The sequence below is a fragment of the Delphinus delphis genome, chromosome 20 (assembly GCF_949987515.2).
Source record: "Delphinus delphis chromosome 20, mDelDel1.2, whole genome shotgun sequence".
Taxonomy (NCBI): Eukaryota; Metazoa; Chordata; class Mammalia; order Artiodactyla; family Delphinidae; genus Delphinus; species Delphinus delphis.
In genome coordinates, this window is record NC_082702.1 from 41,669,943 (window position 1) to 41,690,352 (window position 20,410).

Genomic DNA, 20,410 nt, shown 5'->3' on the forward strand with positions numbered 1-20,410 from the left:
GTGCACATTGGGCTCCTCTGGCTCATACTCTGCTTCTCTGAATGAGTCCACAGTTTGCCAGATTAAACCAAATACATTATAAGAGCATGATGAGAAACAGAGGCTCTGGAGTTAGGCACACTGGAATTCAACCCCAGGGTGCAGTTGTTTGAATTAGTAAAAGCCTTTCCATCCCTCAGCTTCCTTACCCATAGAATGGGGATGGGGATGACAACAGACCCTTCCTTATAAGTTCCTTTTGAGACTGTGGGGGAGGTACTCACCACAGTGCATGGCACATCATAACCCCTTCAATACATGGTAATTATTGATCTTCTTTAAATAAAAGAGAACAGGCTAGTTGGGATTAAATGTTTTTCTTTTACCAAGTTTTATGCTCACATAGTTAGACACAATGAATGACCACACCATAGTTTGCGTTCTAGCCCAAAATAAGGGACACGAAGTCTGTTTTGTTCATGGCGGCTCCACAGAGCTCTCAAAAAGGAGTTCTTGAAGAAATCGAACTCTTCTTGAAACTGCCATGTCAAAAGGAATCAGAGCAGCTGAGACCATGGAGGCAAGGACTAGTGTCCTCTCAGTGTTGTGAACTATCCTCTTAGTGGTGAGTCATGTTTATAGGAGTCTTCTTCGGAAACTAGATTTGATTGGAAGGACTGCATTCAGATTGGTTACATTAACCTTGTGTCCCCCAAATCTGTATTTTATTCACAGACATGTTTGTCTATTTCTGGGTTTGAAATTTCACTTGATACTTCACTTGAAGAAGTTTCACTATATTTTTACTTTCTTAAAAGTGATGCTGAAGTAGGTTTTGTAAAGGAGTCTTTTTTTTTTTTTTAAGGGAAAAATTTTGCTCTTTTGAAGTCTGTATAGCATACGGTTAATCATCAGTATGACTCAGTATATTTGTATATTTTTAATTTCTACATATCTGTTACACTGACATTCAGTTCATACCTTTCTCTTCCTTTTTCAGTCCTACACGGATGGGAAGACACAAGTTATGTGTCGGGCCCCAGCTTGGCTCCGGCGTCTGTGTGGGCAGCTCCTCTCTGAAAGGTTGATGAGACCCAGTGGTGTTCAGGCAGTAGTCCGGGGCATTTTGGAAGGAGCAGGTGGTAAGAAATAGATGTTTGTTACTTTGGTATCCACTTTCCTTTGAGTCACAGTGAAATATTGGTCTTTAGCATTTGACTGTAAAACCTGATGGAGACTAGACTTTGTGGAGAGTGAGGAGGTTAAACCTTAATGAGCTCCTTTTCCAAAGAAACTCATTTTCTTGCCATTCTTCCAAAAATAGTTGTGATACACTGCTCATGTTGTTGACTAATATTGTCAACTGTTTCAAATAACTTACACAATCAGAGGAAAACATTGCACAAAAAGTTTAAGTAAAACCCTATAGAAAACGTGAAATTCTCTGTGGAAAAGAGTCAGGGTGCTAAGAGTACTTCACCTCAGGACTTAAAATACGAAACAGTTCTCCTGAAGCTGGAGATACCCAAGACATGCAAACTTTGGGATGAAATTTTAGATTCATTTCCACAATTATATTCCTTTAGTCCTCATTAATAGAAAGAAGGTTCATTATCATGTTAAGTATGGTAGTAGTTTTTAATTTATATTTTTTGATTTTTAAACAAAATCATACATGCACATAGTTTAAAGAGTCGATGGGTCTATAGGCTTTTAGAGAAAAATAGCAGTCCTTGGCAGCATTTCACTCCATTTCCCATCCTCGGAAGCAACCACTTTGATCATTTTTAGCAGGTTTCTTCTGGTATTTACCTCTTTTTTTCTAACTATAATGCGATTACAGCACTTTCTTAATTTTTCAGTTTTAGGCATCATCTATCAACTCATCATCAGTGAAAAAGGATTTTGTTATCTTTCACAACCCTACCATCATTCACCCAAGCATACTTCCCATCCCCTTAATATAGTCATATCTTTTTTTTTTTTTTTTTTTTTTGGTACGCGGGCCTCTCACTGCTGTGGCCTCTCCCGCTGCGGAGCACAGGCTCTGGACGCGCAGGCTCAGCGGCCATGGCTCACGGGCCCAGCAGCTCCGCGGCATGTGGGATCCTCCCAGAGCAGGGCATGAACCCGTGTCCCCTGCATTGGCAGGTGGACTCTCAACCACTGCGCCACCAGGGATGCCCTATAGTCATATCTTAGTTTTGGTTAGATCAATATTCAGTGTTTATACTCTTCTGTGTGATTACTATATACAGCTGAGCTACTGTAGTATACTTTTTTACACACTTTTGTACTTGGAGTTAATAGCTATCTGTTTTGTTTGTCTGCTTAGTTTTGTATGTACTTATCACTAATCTGTTTTCAGACTGTGTCCCAGTTGTTTAAATCTCCTTTTAATACATTCAAATACATTAGCTATTCTATCCGTTTTATCTTCTTGAAGACATCTCTGTCTCTGAGTCTTCTGTTATTTGGACTAATTACCTCCACAAAGCTGTCATCCTAGGATCTCCCTTCACCTTTTTCCTGGTGATCCCCTTGGCTTTCTTTTGTATTTGGTCCCTTGTCTCCTGTATCCCCTGCACGTTAATTTCCTATTGCTGCTGTAACAAATTACCACAAACTTAATTGCCTTTTGATGGAAATAACATTTAAACTGAGTCCTGAATGCTGAGTAGGAATATGTTCATTGAAGAGTGAGGGAAGACTGTATAGTTAGAGAGGATCCATGTATGAAGGAACTGACACAGGAAAGAACAGTGTTTTTGAGGAAATTTCAGTATGGGTAGAGCAGGGAGGGTAGAGAGTGCAGGGAAAGTGGTATGAGATGAGGGAGGGGTGTGAAATGAGGGTGGAGGGGTGGGCAGGAGCCACATCATGGAGGCATTTAGGCCTAGTTCAGGGTTTTGAACTTTATTCTGAGGGCAATGAGATACCACTGGAGGGTTTTAAGGAGAGAGACAGGATCCAATCTACATTTTAGAAATATATTTCTGGATGTATTGTGATGAATGGGTTGAGTAAGAGCAGAAGTGGGGAAAACAGTTAAGAAGAAGCAGTCATCTGAGAGATCACAGTGGCTTGGATCAATGCGGTGGCAGTGGAAATGCAGAGAAATGAATGAATATAAGACGTATTTAAGGGAAGAGTTGCCAGAACTTAATGAAGGGCTGGTTATGTGGGGAGGGAGGAGGAGAGAGAGAATCGATCTTGACTTTCCATTTCTGGGGTGGTCAATGTACCTTGGTCCTGTCGGACAAAAGTGAGGTCAGTGTGGTTGGCAGACATTGGTAGATTTGGTCTGCAGTGGCTGTAATGTTGCCTCCCCAGTTCTGCCTGCAGTGGCTTCTAGGACCCATGAAATGGAAAATTAACAGTTACCTGTGAGAAGTTGTCACATGCAGATAGGTCCTTGCATCTTCTTTTTCCAGAGAAAGCTTAGACTTCACCCAAGGGCATGCAAATTGGGGAGCTTCTATAAGAAACTTAGAACCCTAATTTTGCTACTTATTCGTATATGAATATATATATGGTTTATTCTCAATGATTTGAGGCAGTTTATATTTACTCGCATATTTGCCATTTCTGGTGTTCTTCGTTTCTTTGTGTAGATCCAAATTTTAATTCAAATTTCCTTCTGCCTGAAGAACTCTAACCTTTTTTATAGTGCAGATCTACTGGCAATGAATCCCCTTAGCTCTTGTTTGTTTGAAAAAGCCTATTTCACCATCTTTTTTGAAAGTATTTTTGCTGGATACAGAACTCTAGGTTGATCGCTTTTTCTTTTAGTGCTTTAAAGATGTTACTCCATTGTCTTCTGGCTTGCATGATTTCTGATGCAAAGTCTACTGTCATTTTTGTCTTTGTTCCTCTGTATCTGATACACCTTTTTTTTCTAGCTGCTTTTAAGATTTTTCTGTTTATCACTGGTTTTTAGAAATTTTATTATGATATGCCTTGGTGTGGGTGGTTTTCTTCATGTTTTTTCTGCTTAAGTTTTCTTAAGCTTCTTGGAGCTGAGGGTTTGTAGTTTTCATCATATTTGGAAATTTCTCAGACATTATCTTCAAATATTTTTTTTCTGTCTTCCCTTCTTTTTTCTTTCTGGAATTTGAATTATACCTAATATTATACTTAATATTGTCCTAAAAGATAGTGTTTCTCTGTTGATTTCTTTTAGTCTTTTTCTCTCTGTGTTTCATTTTGGATAATTTCTATTGCTACATGTTCAAGTTTATTAATCTTTTATTCTGCAGTATCTAATCTGCTGTTAATTCCATCTGCCATATTTTTCATTTCAGATTTTTTTTTTTTTTGGCTGCGCTGCACGGCTTGTGGGATCTTAGTTTCCTGAACACGGATTGAACCTCGGTCCTTGGCACTGAGAGCGCAGAATCCTAACCACTGGACCGCCAGGGAATTTCCCTCATTTATTAGGTTTTTCATTACTAGAGGTTCAGTTTGGGTCTTTTTAATATCTTCCATTTCTTTCCTCATTATGATCATTCTTTTCTTTACCTTTTTGAAAATAGAGAATAAGTTTATAATAGCTGTTTAATGTCCTTGTCTCCTAATTGTCACCTCTGTTTTTATGTGTCTGTTTTTACTGATTTTTCCTTCTTGTTATGTTCCTTTTTGCTTCTTTGCATACCTAGTAGGTTTTTTAAATTGAGAAGTTATTCACATACCATAAAATTTACTCTTTTAAAGAGTACAGTTTAATGGTTTTTAGTATATTCACAGAGTTGTGTAACCATCACCAATATCTAATTCCAAAACATTTTCATCATTCCCCCAAAAAAACCTCTTACCCATTAGCAATCACTCCCCATTCTCCCCTGCTCCAAACCTTTGTAAGCACTAATCTACTTTCCGTCTTGATGGATTTGCCTATTCTAGGTATTTCATCCAAATGGAATCATGCAATATGTGGTCTTTGGTGTCTGGTTTGAGTCACTTAGCATAATGTTATACCATGAATCAGTCCTTTGTTCCTTTTTATGACTGAAAATATTTCACTGAATGGATATGCCTGGTAATTTTTTTTTTAATTTATTTATTTTATTTTTGGCTGCGTTGGGTCTTCGTTGCTGTGCACGGGCTTTCTCTAGTTGCAGCGAGCGGGGGCTACTCATTGAGGTGCATGGGCTTCTCATTGCAGTGGCTTCTTTTGTTGTGGGGCATGGGCTCTAGGCACGTGAGCTTCAGTAGTTGTGGCATGTGGGCTAAGTAGTTGTGGCTCGTGGGCTCTAGAGCTCAGGATCATTAGTTGTGGTGCACGGGCTTAGTTGCTCTGCAGCATGTGGGATCTTCCCGGACCTGGGATTGAACCCATGTTCCCTGCATTGGCAGGCAGATTCTTAACCACTGCGCCACTAGGGAAGTCCCTTGCCTGGTAATTTTATTTTTTTTTTTTTTTTTGCGGTACGCGAGCCTCTCACTGTTGTGGCCTCTCCCATTGTGGAGCACAGGCTCCGGACGCGCAGACTCAGCCGCCATGGCTCACGGGCCCAGTCGCTCTGCGGCATGTGGGATCTTCCCGGACCGGGGCATGAACCCGTGTCCCCTGCATCGGCAGGCGGACTCTCAACCACTGCGCCACCAGGGAAGCCCTCCTGGTAATTTTTTAATGTATATTGGATGTTTTAATTTTACCTTGTTGGGTGCTAGATTTTGTTGTATTCCTTTGTTGGGTTTTGTTCTGGGATGCAGTTAATTTTCTTAGAATCAGTTTGAGCCCTTCAATCCTGGCTTTTAAGCCTTGTTACTGTGGGTCTAAAGCAGCCTTTAACCCAAGGTAATTTGGCACCACTACTAAGGTAATACCTTTCTGATATTCTGTATATTAGGAGGCTTTCCCATGCTCACTAGTGGGAACATAAACTATTCCAAGCCCTGTGTGAACTGTGGGGATTGTTCCCCCTACTCCTTTCTGTGGTTCTTTGCCTTGGATTTTTTCTCTCACACACATACACAGATCATACTCCATGAAAGACTTGAGAGAGGATTCCCCTGCAGATCTCTGGATCTCCCTCTTTGTGTAGCTTTCACTTCTTGGTGTTTTGCCCTGAAAATTCTGTTTTGGTCTCCCTGAACTCTGAACTGTGTTTCTTTAATTCAACAAGGTGGCAGGCTTCGTTTGGGCTCTCCTTAGCTGTGGTGTAGCCTCAAAACTCTCTCTAGGTAATAGACTAGGGTATTCATGGGACTCACTTTTTTGCTTCCATTCTCTTAGGGTTCAGTGTTCTTGGGCTGCTTGTTGTCCAGTGTCTGAAAACCATTGTTTACGTATTTTGTCCCATTTTCTAATCATCTAAGATGGTTAGGTAAATTTGGGACCTGTTACTCCACAGTTTTGGTTTAAGACAGTTTGAGGGCTTCCCTGGTGGCGCAGTGGTTAAGAATCCACCTGCCAATGCAGGAGTCACGGGTTCGAGTCCTGGTCCAGGAAGATCCCACACACCGCAGAGCAGCTAAGCCTGTGCGTGACAGCTACTGAGCCTGCGCTCTAGAGCCTGCAAGCGAGCCACAACTACTGAGCCCATGTGCCACAACTACTGAAGCCTGCATGCCTAGAGCCCGTGCTCTGCAACAGGAGAAGCCACCACAGTGAGAAGCCTGCGCACCACAACGAAGAGTAGCCCCCGCTTGCCGCAACTAGAGAAAGCCCGTGTGCAGCAACAAAGACCCAACACAGCCAAAAGAAAAAAAAAAAAAGACACTTTGAAATACATGACGTATATAAAGAGACAGAATAATAATATTAATCATTTAAAAAGTAATAAATACTAAGAAGAAGCTAGTGTTCAAGTCGTATGAATAATATCATTACAATGGTTAAGTGCTGCTTTTTTCTGAGCCTCGCAGAAACCAACATCAAAAGGAAAGTACGGAGGGATAGCTTATCTTACAGAGGAAATTAACAGCTTTCAGTAGGGAAAAAATAGTTCTTACTGTAAATTTTAAGGACCTTCTGTGGGGAACTGCGATGAGTTTTTGATATCTCTATCCATTGCTGACAGCCGGGGCGGCTGGTGGGAGTGATGCTGAGGCCACAGCTGCCGATTGGAAGAAGTGTGACCTGATTGCAAAGATTTTGGCCTCTTGTCCCCAGCAGTCTGTTTCACCAGAGGATTATTATAGAGATATCTGCCCCCAGGTAAATCATTTTGTTTCTTTTGACTGTTTGAGGATTATCTGCTTATTTATAAAAAGAGGACTTTTAATGTTCGTCTGATATTGAGTTAAAAACAATATAATGTTTAAGTTTATTATTCAGTGAGGGGCCTTCTTAATAACTGATTAAAAACTTGTGGGAGAGACTGACCTGTTAGGTTTCAGAACCCCTAACCATTAATAACTGACTAGCTTGCTCTCAGAGCTGGAATATGAAACTACAGTTTCATCATATTCATTATCTTTTCTGTGTTTTTTATTAGTTTTTTAAAAAATAGGTGTTTAATAAACGAGGTAAATTAACATGGTACACAATTTAAAAGCACAAAAGAGTAAATGGAAAAGTAAGTCTCCCTCCCATCTCTGTACCAATTTCTTATTTATTTTGCAGAGGTAGTCTGTGTATCATGTGTATACAACTATATGTGTGTATATCTGTGTATATATTCTAATTTTTATCCAAATGATAACATGCTCCACACAGTGTTTTTCAGTTTTACTTTTCTCACTTAACAGTGTACCTTAGAGATCATTTCATCATTCTTTTTCTTGGGTACATAGGTATTTCATCATATTATGTACCATAATTTATTTAACTAGCTTCCTATTTTTTTTAATAAATAAATAAATAAATTTATTTATTTTTGGCTGCATTGGGTCTTCGTTGCTGTGCACAGGCTTTCTCTAGTTGCAGCAAGCAGGGGCTACTCTTTGTTACAGTGTGCAGGCTTGTCATTTTGGTGGCTTCTCTTGTTGTGGAGCATGGGCTCTAGGTGCACAGGCTTCAGTAGTTGTGGCACGTGGGCTTAGTAATTGTGGCTTGCGGGCTCTAGAGCGCAGGCTCAGTAGTTGTGGCACAGGGGCTTAGTTGCTCCGCGGCATGTGGGATCTTCCCACACCAGGGCTCGAACCCGTGTCCGCTGCATTGGCAGGCGGATTCTTAACCACTGCACCACCAGGGAAGCCCTACCTACCTTCCTATTAATGGACATTTAAGTTGTTTCCATTCTTTTGCTGTTACAAACTATGTTCCAGTTAATATCTATAAATCTTGCCTATGTGCAAGTATTATCACAGGGAAAATTCTTAGAATTGACATTACTGGCTTAAAGGGTATGTGTATTTAAATTTTTGATTGATATTATTTATGTATCTGTTTTCCCACACTTTTGCCTATGCAATGTGTTACAAAACTTTTCTTTGTTAATCTGATTAGGTGAAAGTGTGGAAGGAGTGTTCTTAGTCAGCACTCCCCATGCGTTTAGATGTAAGATATGCCTTTTGGAGTACAGTGTGAAGAAAGTCATTCAGTTGTTATGCTGGTCTGCGGGGTTCTCATGGGTAGGCATGCATGGGAACAAATATCACAATACAAAATCTTATATTGGAAAATATTAAGTATAAATTATCTTACAGGATAAAGTTATCATTTGCAATGATGAGTAAATATTTTCCAAAACTGGTAGCTATAGTTTGGGCACTTAAGGAAATGATAAAATCAAGTCATAGGTTTTAATCTTACTTAGTCTCTCTTTGGCAGTGTCAGAGGTCACATACAGTTTTTGAACAGAAGATTCTCCTGTCTACAAAAAGTACAAGAGTCAGTTTTAAGCCAGGAACAGAATGTGCTTTTCAGTTGGGTGCTTAAACTCAAGCACGAGAGATCAGTGTTTATTTTTGAGAATAAAGTAGACTTTTGTTCAGAACTGACAGGCTCTTCAGATTCTGAATATATTTATACACCTTGACCCCATAATTGCTATTTATCATAGCAAAATTTTGGGGAAAAACTGAATATCTGGAAATAATATTTTTGAGGAATTTATAACAGTATGAGAAGGTTTCAGCAATACACAAAACTGAATATTAAGTATGGCCTTAATTGAAAAGAAAAAAGAATTATACAGGAAACATAGTGGAAAAAAATACACCCAAAATGTTTATAGTAATTTGGGAAGATTTAATTTTCTTCTTAAAAATTTATTCTCCAAATTTCCTACAATGAGCACGTATTTTATAAATCTGATAAAATTTTTTAATAAAAACACAGCTCCTTCAGTTCTCATACCCTTTGACACTGGGTTGTTAAATTAAAAAAAAAAAACTTCTGTTGGATCAGTGTTACTGCAGTAAATTTATTTTTTGCCGTAAAGAAATTAATGTGTTGTCTTCTTAGTTAATGTCATGCTTCTTGCAAAGAGCCTGGTATTTACTTCATGTAATTTTTCTTTTAGATTTTGGATTTATTTCACTTTCAAGATAAATTGACAGGACTACAATTTCAGAGAGTTGCCACCACTACCTTTATAACTATGTCAAGAGAACGGCCACAACTGGCAGCAAAGTACTTACTTCAGCCAGTGTTAGCTCCTCTTCATCGATGTTTAAATACAGCAGGTAAAGAAGGAAGTCTGGTGGTTCGCTGTCCCTCTAAAGGACCTTCTTCTGTGTTTTGGATTTAAATAACTTAAGTCTATGGTAGTTCATTGTCTTTAATTTTACTTTTTGTTCCCCCAATTTTTTGTTTTGAAAAATCCACTTCATAAAAGTTCTAAGAAGAATGCAGTGTCCTACCCCTATATACTTCACATAGTTAACATTTTGACATGTTCATTTTCTCTTTCTCTCTTCCTACACACATACGTATTTTTTTTCTGAAGCATTTGAGAGTTAGTTGCAGACGTCGAATATACAGACTTTATTCAAATCTTTTATTTGTCTCAAGAATTTCCTTTATAGCTGTTTTTTAAAAATTACATTGCATTTACTTGTTATGTCTTTTTAGTTTTCTGTAATGTAGAATAGATCCCTAATAGTCTTTCACTCTGACACTTTTGAAGCCCAGGTTATAGAATGTTCTTCAATTTGTATTTGTCTCATTGTTTCCTCTTGATTAGATCCAGGTTAACATTTTGGCAGGAGTACTACATATGATGGTTTTTTTTTTTTTTAGTCCATCAGATTAGGGGCACATGTTATCAGTTTATTCCATTATTAGTGATGTTAAATTTGACTATTTGATTAAAGTGGTAGCAACCAGATTTCTCCACTGTAAAAATACCTTCCTCCCTTTGTAATTAATAATAATCTGTGGGATGATAGATGTATGAGACAGTGTGAATATCCTGTTTCCCAACAGTCCTTCATACTGTGGTTTAGTATCCACTGATGATTTTTGCTCATAAAATGGTGACTTTCTATTTTTTTTATTGTTTCTAATTTGTTAGTTGGTATTCTTCTGTAAGGAAGAGCTTTTCTTTCCTCCTTGCCTCATCTCTTTTTAAAAGAATAATTATTTAAGTATCAATACACATTCATAGATTCTTTTTTTATTCAGTGGGTGACTGAGCATTCCTATCATTCATTTTGAAGCTTAAAGTTTCCCAGATTTGGCCAGTTTTAATGTGTTAAAAGATTGACATTTTCAGCACTTCCCGCAGTGTGTGTTCATGCTTTATTGAGATTAATGCTGGGATACAGAGTATCATTTCAGCATTCTTAGTGAGTAAAAAAAACCTTTCCATATAGTCTTTTCTGAGGTTAAAAATAAAGAGAAAAATTGATGTTGTGGTTAAGCCCAATTTAGTTCTGTTGTAGACTTTGTATAAAAGTCATTTACAGGGTAAATTTTTCTGAGTGTGTTTAGAGGGGTTTAGGTGGGTGAGAATAGAGAAAATCTAATTCTTGTGCATAGTAAGCACGAGATTGAGCTTTGGTGGAGTGAAATTCGTGATTATTCAGACATGATAAACGTATTTGAATAAATAATTAAAATTCCTTTATACATTTAATAAAAATCTAGTCTAGAATTAGTATTTCTTCAAAAAATGATTCAAAAAATGAAGTATTATTTCTGTTGGCCCTTGTCATTAAGGCCTAGCATTTATATCTAATTTCATATGTTAAGACTATACCTCAATACTAATCTATTTATCTTCTTGTCTGTGACTGACTAGGTGTTTCCTTTAGTCTGGAGTGTGTTCTCAAAGTGTGGTCCCAGGACTAGCAGCATCAGCATCACCTGGGAATTTATTAGAAATACAACTTCTTGGGCTCCACCACAGACCTACTGAATTAGAAACTCTGATGTGGGACCCAACACTGTTTTAAAAGGCCCTTTTGGTAATTCAAGTGTGTGTTCAAGTTTGACCCCTGGTCTAGAGCACTGTGCTTGGGACGCCTAGATTCAGTCCAGTTGTGGGTCAATTATTTTTGTCCTGGGCCTTGTTCATTCATTCAAAGAATATTTATTGGACACCTATTTACCCTGCATTTTCATGTGTTAGGTTATATCTGTAACACCAGCTACATGTTTTGCATATACAATCTATTGATAACAAAAAGGATTGGGTAAGAATATGACTGATCTTATATATATACCCCATCATTGCCCCTGGAAAAACAATCTCTAAAGTATAAGCTTTCTTATTTTGTTTTTCATATTGCATCACATTTTTAGGACTATGTGGCAATTATGATGAATTATCATATTTTATCAATTCCAAGATGCACTTTTTTTCACATTAAAAAAAATTTTATTTTCGAAATCTTTTTCACATTTTAGCAACTCTAATTGCCCATCTCACAATCATTGTTGGCCAGGTAGCAATTGTGGCATTGTTGTGCCCGCAAATGAGCGTTAAAATTTGTAGAATGGATGTCAGTGACTTAGAAGAAAATCTTGAAGACAATAGTAAAGTGGAGGACTCTTAAGGATATCACATCACTGTACTCTGTGGCACAGAGAACGATATATTATGGCAAAACACAGATACCGGTAATGGTGTTGAAATGTTTCAGAAGAGTTGGACACTTAATGTGCAGTTTTAATTCCTTATCCTGTTTATTCCAATTATTTAGCTTGTATCAAGAATGATAGGGAATTCCCTGGCAGTCCAGTGGTTAGGGCTTCGTACTTCCACTACATGGGACACAGGGTCGACCCCTGGTCGGGGAACTAACATCCTGCATGCTGCATGGAGTGGACAAAGGAAAAAAAAAATGACATATAACAATACTGTATAAAATAAATCTAGGAGAGTTCTCTTAATACTTTTTTTAAAAAGCTCTGTTTTAAAACTTTTTTTTTTTTTGGCCACACCAAGCAGCATGTGGGATCTTGGTTCCCTGACAAGGGATTGAACCTGTACCCCCTGCAGTGGAAGCTCGGAGTGTTAACCACTGGACCGCCGGGGAAGTCCCTTAAAACTTTTTAAAGGGAAATTTTCAAACACATGTACAGAGAATAGTATAATGAACACCTGTGTACCAGTCACCCAGACACAACCATTGATTCTGCCATTTTCACTTAATTTAATGTCCAACTTTTCATTCATTAATTTAAAATTAAAATCCCAAGTGATAATGTTTCATAGGTTACTTGGCAGTGTTTTTTTCTTTCTTAGTGATACATAAAATAACAATGCATGTTTATAATCAATGAAACATTCTGTGAAATATTGTATTTGAATGATGCTGTATTGTAACTATGTTGATTTTCTAATTTTAGCTGTTACTTCCTGAACTTTCTAGTAAAACTTTTTTCCTTAGGCCCAGCTTCTTCTATTCAATGAGGTGCTGAGTGTGGGTAATTTTGTTTTTTTTTCCTTAGAGGTTTCAGAGAGTGACATGGTGCCAGGGACCATTTTGGTGACAGAAGAAGAACTTAGTAGATGTATTGAGGATGTATATAAGGTTGGTAATTTGAGTCACTAGTGTTTTCAGTTAATATTTGTACTTAGTCTTTTAAAATAATTTTGCCTTTTAAACTGGTACTTCAAGAATTGGAATGACTAATCTTAAATTCCAAACCATCAAAATCTTTTTACCTTGAAAACTGGAAACTGTAAGTTGTTAGTGAAAAAACTGATACATTTTGAAACTCTGTCAATTTCATCATTTACTCTGAATCTTAAACAGTTCAGATTCTCTAAGTGACACATGCCACTGATGAAAGTGTGTCTTTGAAGGAATTGACAAAGGAATTTGCAATACTGTAGGCTTCCTAAAATTTACTGTATGATAATATTGAATCTACTTTATAATTTTTTGATAGAATCATCATCATAAAGAAGTTGGAATAAATGAGTCATAGAAATGACTTCCGAAATATATACTGAAAATGAAAAAATATTTATATAAATTATATGTTCTCTATGATTGCAATCTTATAAATATATATGAAATACATATTTTTAGACAAAAATGAAATCCATTGTGTTAAGCCCAGATGGCACTGGGGTAAATAGTCTTCTTTAAAGTTTATTTCAATACATTTTTAAAAAATTTATTGATTTATTTTTGGCTGCATTGGGTCTTTGTTGCTGTGCGCAGGCTTTCTCTAGTTGCGGTGAGCGGGGGCTACTCTTTGTTGCAGTGTGTGGGCTTCTCATTGCGGTGGCTTCTCTCGTTGAGGAGCACGGGCTCTAGGTGCACGGGTTTCAGTAGTCGTGGCATGCGGGCTCAGTGTTTGTGGCTCGCGGGCTCTAGAGCGCAGGCTCAGTAGTTGTGGCACATGGGCTTAGTTGCTCTGTGGCATGTGGGATCTTCCCGGACCAGGGCTCGAACTCGTGTCCCCTGCATTGGCAGGTGGATTCTTAACCACTGCGCCACCAGGGAAGTCCCTCAATACATTTATAATAATATTTTACTATTAAAAACATTTACAAGAGTAAACAGCTTTCAGAATTATATTTCATGTAAAAAGGTACAGCCACTTTGGGAATATATTGTTTGGCAGTTCCTTAAAAAGTTAAACATAGAGTTATCATATGACTCAACAATTGCACTCTTAGTTATAGAGAAGTGAAAACATATTCATACAAAACCTGTACACAAATGTTCATAGCATCCTTATTCATAATAGCCAAAATGTGGAAACAGCTGAGATGTCTGTCAACTGATGAATGAATTAACAAATGTGATATGTTCATATAATGGAATATTTTTCATCTGTAAAAAGGAATAAAGTATGGATACACGTTTCAACATGGATGAACACTTTTTTTTTTCCTATTTAGGTATATCTTAACGTAAACTGCAGCATAGTGTACAAAAGGGAATGCTAAGTACATATTAAATACAGATGAAAAGAATCTGTTGCTAATCACTCTGTGTACCTAGGTGTACAGTGGCCCTGGGGCCACAGTTCATGGTTTCTGTAATGTTCTTAAATTTATATTTCATTAGTGTTCTTGGCAGTGTCTAATTTTTGCCGATCCTAGTTGGTCATTGGCTTTACCAGTAACTTGAAGCACTTGTAGGGGAGCAAGCACTGTCAGTGTTGCCGTCCCCTCGTTGCCACACCCTCCCCTATGTTTGCATCTTTGGCCTCTTCAGCCGGCTGGTTCTTGGCAGGAAGCTTAAGCCCCTTGTTCATTCTGTGAGGGCCCTTTGATTATAACCGGATACTACCATCTATAAGTCCACGTAGACAGGCACCCGAGACTCGTCACCACACACTGAAGGGGTGATTGGAAGAGACCCCACAGTCAGCCCCTCTGAGTTGGGGAAACTCCCCATCCCTTGGGACCCTCCCCATCCCTTGGGACCCTGGTGAGCCACATGGAACTGGTCTGCCAAGGGCCACAGGAGGGGACCACTGTCATTCTGCCCACTAACAGTGAGGAAAGTCAGTGATGCTGCTTCTGTTTAATGCACAGAGGCAAGTGGATAAACAGTTTAAAATTATGATTTTTTAATGTTTAAAGAAGCTAGACACAAAAGACCACCCATTGTATGATTCCATTTAAATGAAATGTTCAGAATAGGCAAATTCATGGACACAGAAAGTAGATTAGTGATTGCTAGTGGCTGAGGCTGGGGAGTTGGGAGTGGCTGATAGTGGGAATGAGGTTTCTTTCTGAGGTAAGGAAGATGTTCTGGAATTAGATAGTGGTGATGGTTGTGCAATTTTGTGAATATACTAAGAACCACTGAACTGTACATTTTAGAGAGTGAATTTTATGGTATGTGAATTATATTTCAATACTTAAAAAATTTCTATTCCACATTTCTTATTTCTTTTCTATGGCAGTAAATTAAACATTTTAGAGTAAATTTTTTTTTTTTTTTTTTTTTGCGGTACACGGGCCTCTCACTGTTGTGGCCTCTCCTGTTGCGGAGCACAGGCTCCGGACACGCAGGCTCAGCGGCCATGGCTCACGGGCCCAGCTGCTCCGCAGCATGTGGGATCTTCCTGGACTGGGGCTCGAACCCGTGTCCCCTGCATCGGCAGGCGGACTCTCAACCTCTGCGCCACCAGGGAAGCCCTAGAGTAAATTTTTAAATTTTAGTTTGTTATGAAATGGTTCAAACAAACCAAATAAAAAATGAAGAATAAAACACTCATGTACCCACCCCTCAGCTTAAAAAATTACACATTACCAATTCAGTTGAAATCCTCTGTGAACCCATCTCTGATCACATTTCCCTTGCTCCTCACCCAATGGGAACCACAATCCTAAATTTGTATTTATTATTCCTTAATCTGTTTTTAGTATTGTTGTGCATGATTTTAAATTTTATTTAAATGGCATTGTAATATATCTAACTTTAATCCATTCATTTCTACTGCCAGATATTATTCTGTTTTATGACTATATCATCATTTACTTGTTTATTCTTCTCTTGGTAGACATTTGAGTTTTTTTCAGGGAGTTTTGTCTGTTAGGTGCATTGTGGTTTTGGTTAGCAGTTAGTTCTCTTATTACTAGTGACGTTGAACTTTTTTTGTCTTTTGGTTCATTCATATATTCTCTTCTTTAACTTGCCTGTTCATTTGTTTTTTACCCATTTTAATACTTGAGTTATTTGCCTCTTTAAAATATTTTTAAAATAAATCTTTTTTTAATAAAACAGCCTTATTGAAATAGACTTTACAGATCAAAAAATAATGTTTTAAGTATACAATTCAGTGCTTTTTCAGGAAATTTACAGAGTTGTGAAACTATCACCACCTTACAGTTTTAGAACATTTCCATCACCCCAAAAAGATCCATTGTGCCTATTTATAGTCACTCCTTGGTCCCACACCTAATCCCCAGGCAACCACTAACCTGCTCTGTATCTCTGGATTTGCCTTTTGTGGATATTTTATATGAGGGACTCATGCAATAAGTGTTCTTTTGTGACTGGCTTCTCCCTCTTAGCATCATGTTTCTGAGGTTCATCCAGGTTGTTGCATGTATCAATATTTTGTCCCTTTTTATTGTAAGTAATATTTCATTTTATGAATATATACATATTTTGTTTATTTGTCATCAGTTGATGGACATTTGGATGTAGAGTAAATCTTTTTTAGACAACTTCATGAGATATATTTTATGTGCCGTACGTTTACCCATTTACAGTGTGCGAATCAGTGGCCTTTTAGTATATTCACAGATTTGTGCAGCTGTCATCACAGTCAACTTTAGGACATTTCATTACCCCAAAAGAAACCCACACCACTCCCCACATCCCAGTGTTAGGCAGCCACTAATCTACTTTCTGTCTCTATAGATTAGCCTATTCTGAACATTGCATATAAATGGAGTCATACAATATGTAGTCTTTTGTGATTAGCTTCTTTCACTTAACGTGATGCTTTAAAGGTTCATCTCGATTGTAGCATGAAGCAGTACTTCACTCCTTTTTATTGCTGAATAGTATTCTGTTATAAGTATTTACCATATTTTGTTTATCCATTCACCATTTGATGGACATTTGGGTTCTACATCTTGGCTATTATGAATAATGCTGCTATGGACATTTGTGTACAAGTTATTTGTGTACATATGTTTTCATTTCTCCTGGGTATATACCTGGGAGTGGAATTGCTGGATCATATGGTAACTCTATGTTTAACCATTTGAGGTACTGTCAGATCATTTTCAAAGGGGTTGTACCATTTTACATTGCCCCCAGCAGTGTATGAGGGTGTAAAGTAAATCTTAAATCATGTTCTTTCAGATAAGAAAGAGCTTTTGTTTTGGTTTGGTTTAAGCTTTATGTATGATACTAATAAATTTGTAGATATAAATATATGCTGCTTAAAAATTCAAAACTCATTCTCAGTAACACTCACTTTTTACTAAAAGTTGGGTATTTACTACCCTTTTATTTAATTTTGCTGTTAAAAAAACCAGAGTACACCCTTTACAATGTTGACCTGGCACACAAGTGTAGAATTAAATTGTTCATAGATAAAACAGGACCTGATGACTTAGTGGCTATAATGCTGTTTTTATTTTTTAATGCCTCATTTTAGAGACTTACGAAAAGAAAGTTCTTATATCTTGTTCTACCTGTTGGTAGGCAGGGACTTTTCAGATAATATGAAGACAAGGAATTATACAGAGCAATCTAGAAAGCAAACTTTCTGAATTAGAGAATAAAGCCCAAATAACTTTTAGAAAGGTTATCTTCAGTCATGTTCCATCTAAGAAATACCATGATGAAAAATTGTAAAATAGCCAGGTGTGGAATGTTAGAAAAACTTGAAAGTGCTGGTAGGAGTAGGACTAATTTTGTCTAAACTTTGGTACAAACCCCTCATAGTGTTAGGTAGATGTCAATAAATTGCTTTTAGGAGGAAAGGAAAGCAAAACAACTTCTTTCTGGCAAGTGAATTAGCCTCTAAAAATCAGAGAGATTGAGAAATAGTCCTTGCCATTTCTCCTATTGTTGCCCCCCATAAGGCGGGAAAAACCCTCATTGTTCGGTGAACAGTTTAATGAATTAAAAACCTCCTGGAGAGACAAGCAAAACATTAGTTTGCTGTAGACACTTGGTTTTGCACAAGGGCTGGGACTGTCTTGAAAGCAGGAAGGGGTGTAGAAGTTTATTCTCTCTACAAGGTTTTGGCAGCTCAGCTGCAGAGGGAAAACAGAGGAAATGTGTACGTTGGAGGAAAATGGTGAACATTGTGTAGAATTTAGCAACAAAGAGTATGTTGTCTTTATTAACTTTCTGCTAATACTAAATTATAGAGTACAGCTCAAAGGCAGGAAATAAGGAAAACATCTGGGATGGTTGAATTGATCCAGCAACTCACTCGGTAACAAGAGGGTACAAGAGGGTGTTTTAATTTTAGAGAGGCATTTGGGAACATTTCCAGCTCTGGTGTTCTCTCTCTCGCTCTCTCTCTCTCTCTCTCCTTTTCTTTCTAACAGATTTATTGAGATGGAACTCACATACCTCACAATTCACCGATTTAAGTGCTCATTTCAGTGTTTTTGGTATTTCACAGTGCTGTGCAACCATCACCACAATCTAATTTTAGAATATTTTTATCCCTCCTGAAAGGACTCCATACTTATTAGCTGTAACCTCCCATTCTCTCCACTTTGCCCCCAGCCCTAGGCAACCACTAATATACTTTCTGTCTCTGTAGATTTGCCTATTCTGGACATTTTATATAAATGAAATCATATAATATGTGGTCTTTTGTAGTTGGCTCTTCAGTGTTTTTAAGATTCATCCGTATTTTATCATGAAGCAGTACTTCATACCTTTTAATGCCAAATGGTGTTCTGTTGTATGGTTATATCACATTTTGTTACCTGTTTATCAGCTGATGGAAATTTGTGTTGTTTCCACATTTTGGAGTGTTATGAACAGTGTTGCTGTGGACATTCATGTACAGGTTTCTGTGTGTATGTATGTTGTCATTTCTCTTGGGTGTATACATAGGAGTGGAATTGCTGGATCATATGGTAACTCTATGTTTAACCTTTTGAGGTACTGCCAGATCATTTTCTAAAGTGGCCACACCATTCTACATTCCCACCAGCAATATATGAGAATTCCAGTTTATCCAGATTATGGTCAACGTTTGTTATCATCCTTTTTTAAAAAATAGCCTTCCTAGTGGGAGTAAAGTAACATCTCCTTGTGGCTTTGATTTACATTTCCCTAATGACTAATGATGTTGAACAGCCTGTCATGTGCTTATTGGCCATTTGGATGTCTTCCTTGGAGAAATTTCTGTTAAGAACCTTTGCCCATTTTTATTTTTTAAAAATTAATTTTATTTATTTATTTTTGGCTGCATTGGGCCTTCGTTGTTGTGCACGGGCTTTCTCTAGTGTGGTGAGCGGGGGCTACTCTTTGTTGCGGTGCGTGGGCTTCTCATTGTGGTGGCTCCTTTTGTTGCAGAGCACGGGCTCTAGGCGCCAGGCTTCAGTCGTTGTGGCACACGGGCTCAGTAGTTGTGGCTCACAGGCTCTAGAGCACAGGCTCAGTAGTTGTGGTGCACGGGCTTAGTTGCTCTGCAGCATGTGGGATCCTCCCGGGCCAGGGCTCAAACCCGTGTCCCCTGCATTGGCAGGCGGATTCTTAACCACTGCACCACCAAGGAAGCCCCTTTTGCCTATTTTTAAATTGGGTTGTCTTTTTATCATTGGTGGGTTGTGGGATTGGACTCACTCTGACCAACAGCTTTCTCTAAAGAAATCCTCCTCATCAGTCTCTTCTCAGCCTCCACCCCTTTGATCTTCTCTACCCTCTTTCTGAATGAGGAGTTTTTATAGTCTTGATCTCATCATAGTCTGGTGTCTTACTTTGGAGTTTTAAGTCTATTTTATCTTGGTGCTTCACTTGACATTTCCAATTTAACACCCCATGTCACCTGTGTTATGACAGCTGTCCATCTGGCTGCCTTCTCAGTCTAACTGCAGAGCCCCTTAGTCCTCAGAGCCAGTTTCTTCTTTGCTTTATACACAGTCCTGGTCAGACTGGTTATCTGATTTTTAAGACCATAGCAGAATTAGAAGTAACAAATTAGAAGTTAGTTAGACTAACTAAGGCACAATGACAAGAGCAGAGAGGACCAAGCAAAGAGACAGAAAAAATACCCCCAAAGGGCATAATCAGTTGAAAAGCAAAGTATGTTGGGACCACTGTGTTCAGTATACTTTGTTTAAGAAGGAAGGGATTGCATATAATTCATTTTAGAAATATTTCCTTCCAAAATTGTTAAAATATAAGTACATTTTGGTGTTTAAAGGAATAAACTCTCAGCTCTCTGAATGAAAATTTTATGGCAGGAACAATGACAAGGGAAGGGCTTTTTACACTTGCATCCTTCACATACAGCAGGGAATAGAGCAGTGTGGCTCTGGTGGGCCAGGTGGAAAGTTCTCAGCAGTACAGTTATATATACAAATGCTAGTCGAATTGAAATGAAAACTTGGCATAGCCACTTGTACTTCATCTGCATAAATAATTCTTGTCATTTCTATGTGTGTACCTTATTTCTGGTAAAATTATG

At 38.1% G+C, this 20,410-nt stretch overlaps 1 protein-coding gene across 1 annotated transcript in view; it reads left to right on the forward strand.

Annotated features, from left to right (window-relative positions):
* The window catches only part of TANGO6 (transport and golgi organization 6 homolog), a 176,303-nt gene that overhangs the window by 16,344 nt on the left and 139,549 nt on the right, over window positions 1–20,410 (forward strand). Inside the window, exons 4-7 of the mRNA XM_059999336.1 lie at window positions 980–1,121; window positions 7,005–7,141; window positions 9,393–9,555; window positions 12,770–12,852. Of these exons, the coding sequence (XP_059855319.1) occupies window positions 980–1,121; window positions 7,005–7,141; window positions 9,393–9,555; window positions 12,770–12,852 (525 nt within the window). The remainder of the gene's footprint in view (window positions 1–979; window positions 1,122–7,004; window positions 7,142–9,392; window positions 9,556–12,769; window positions 12,853–20,410) is intronic.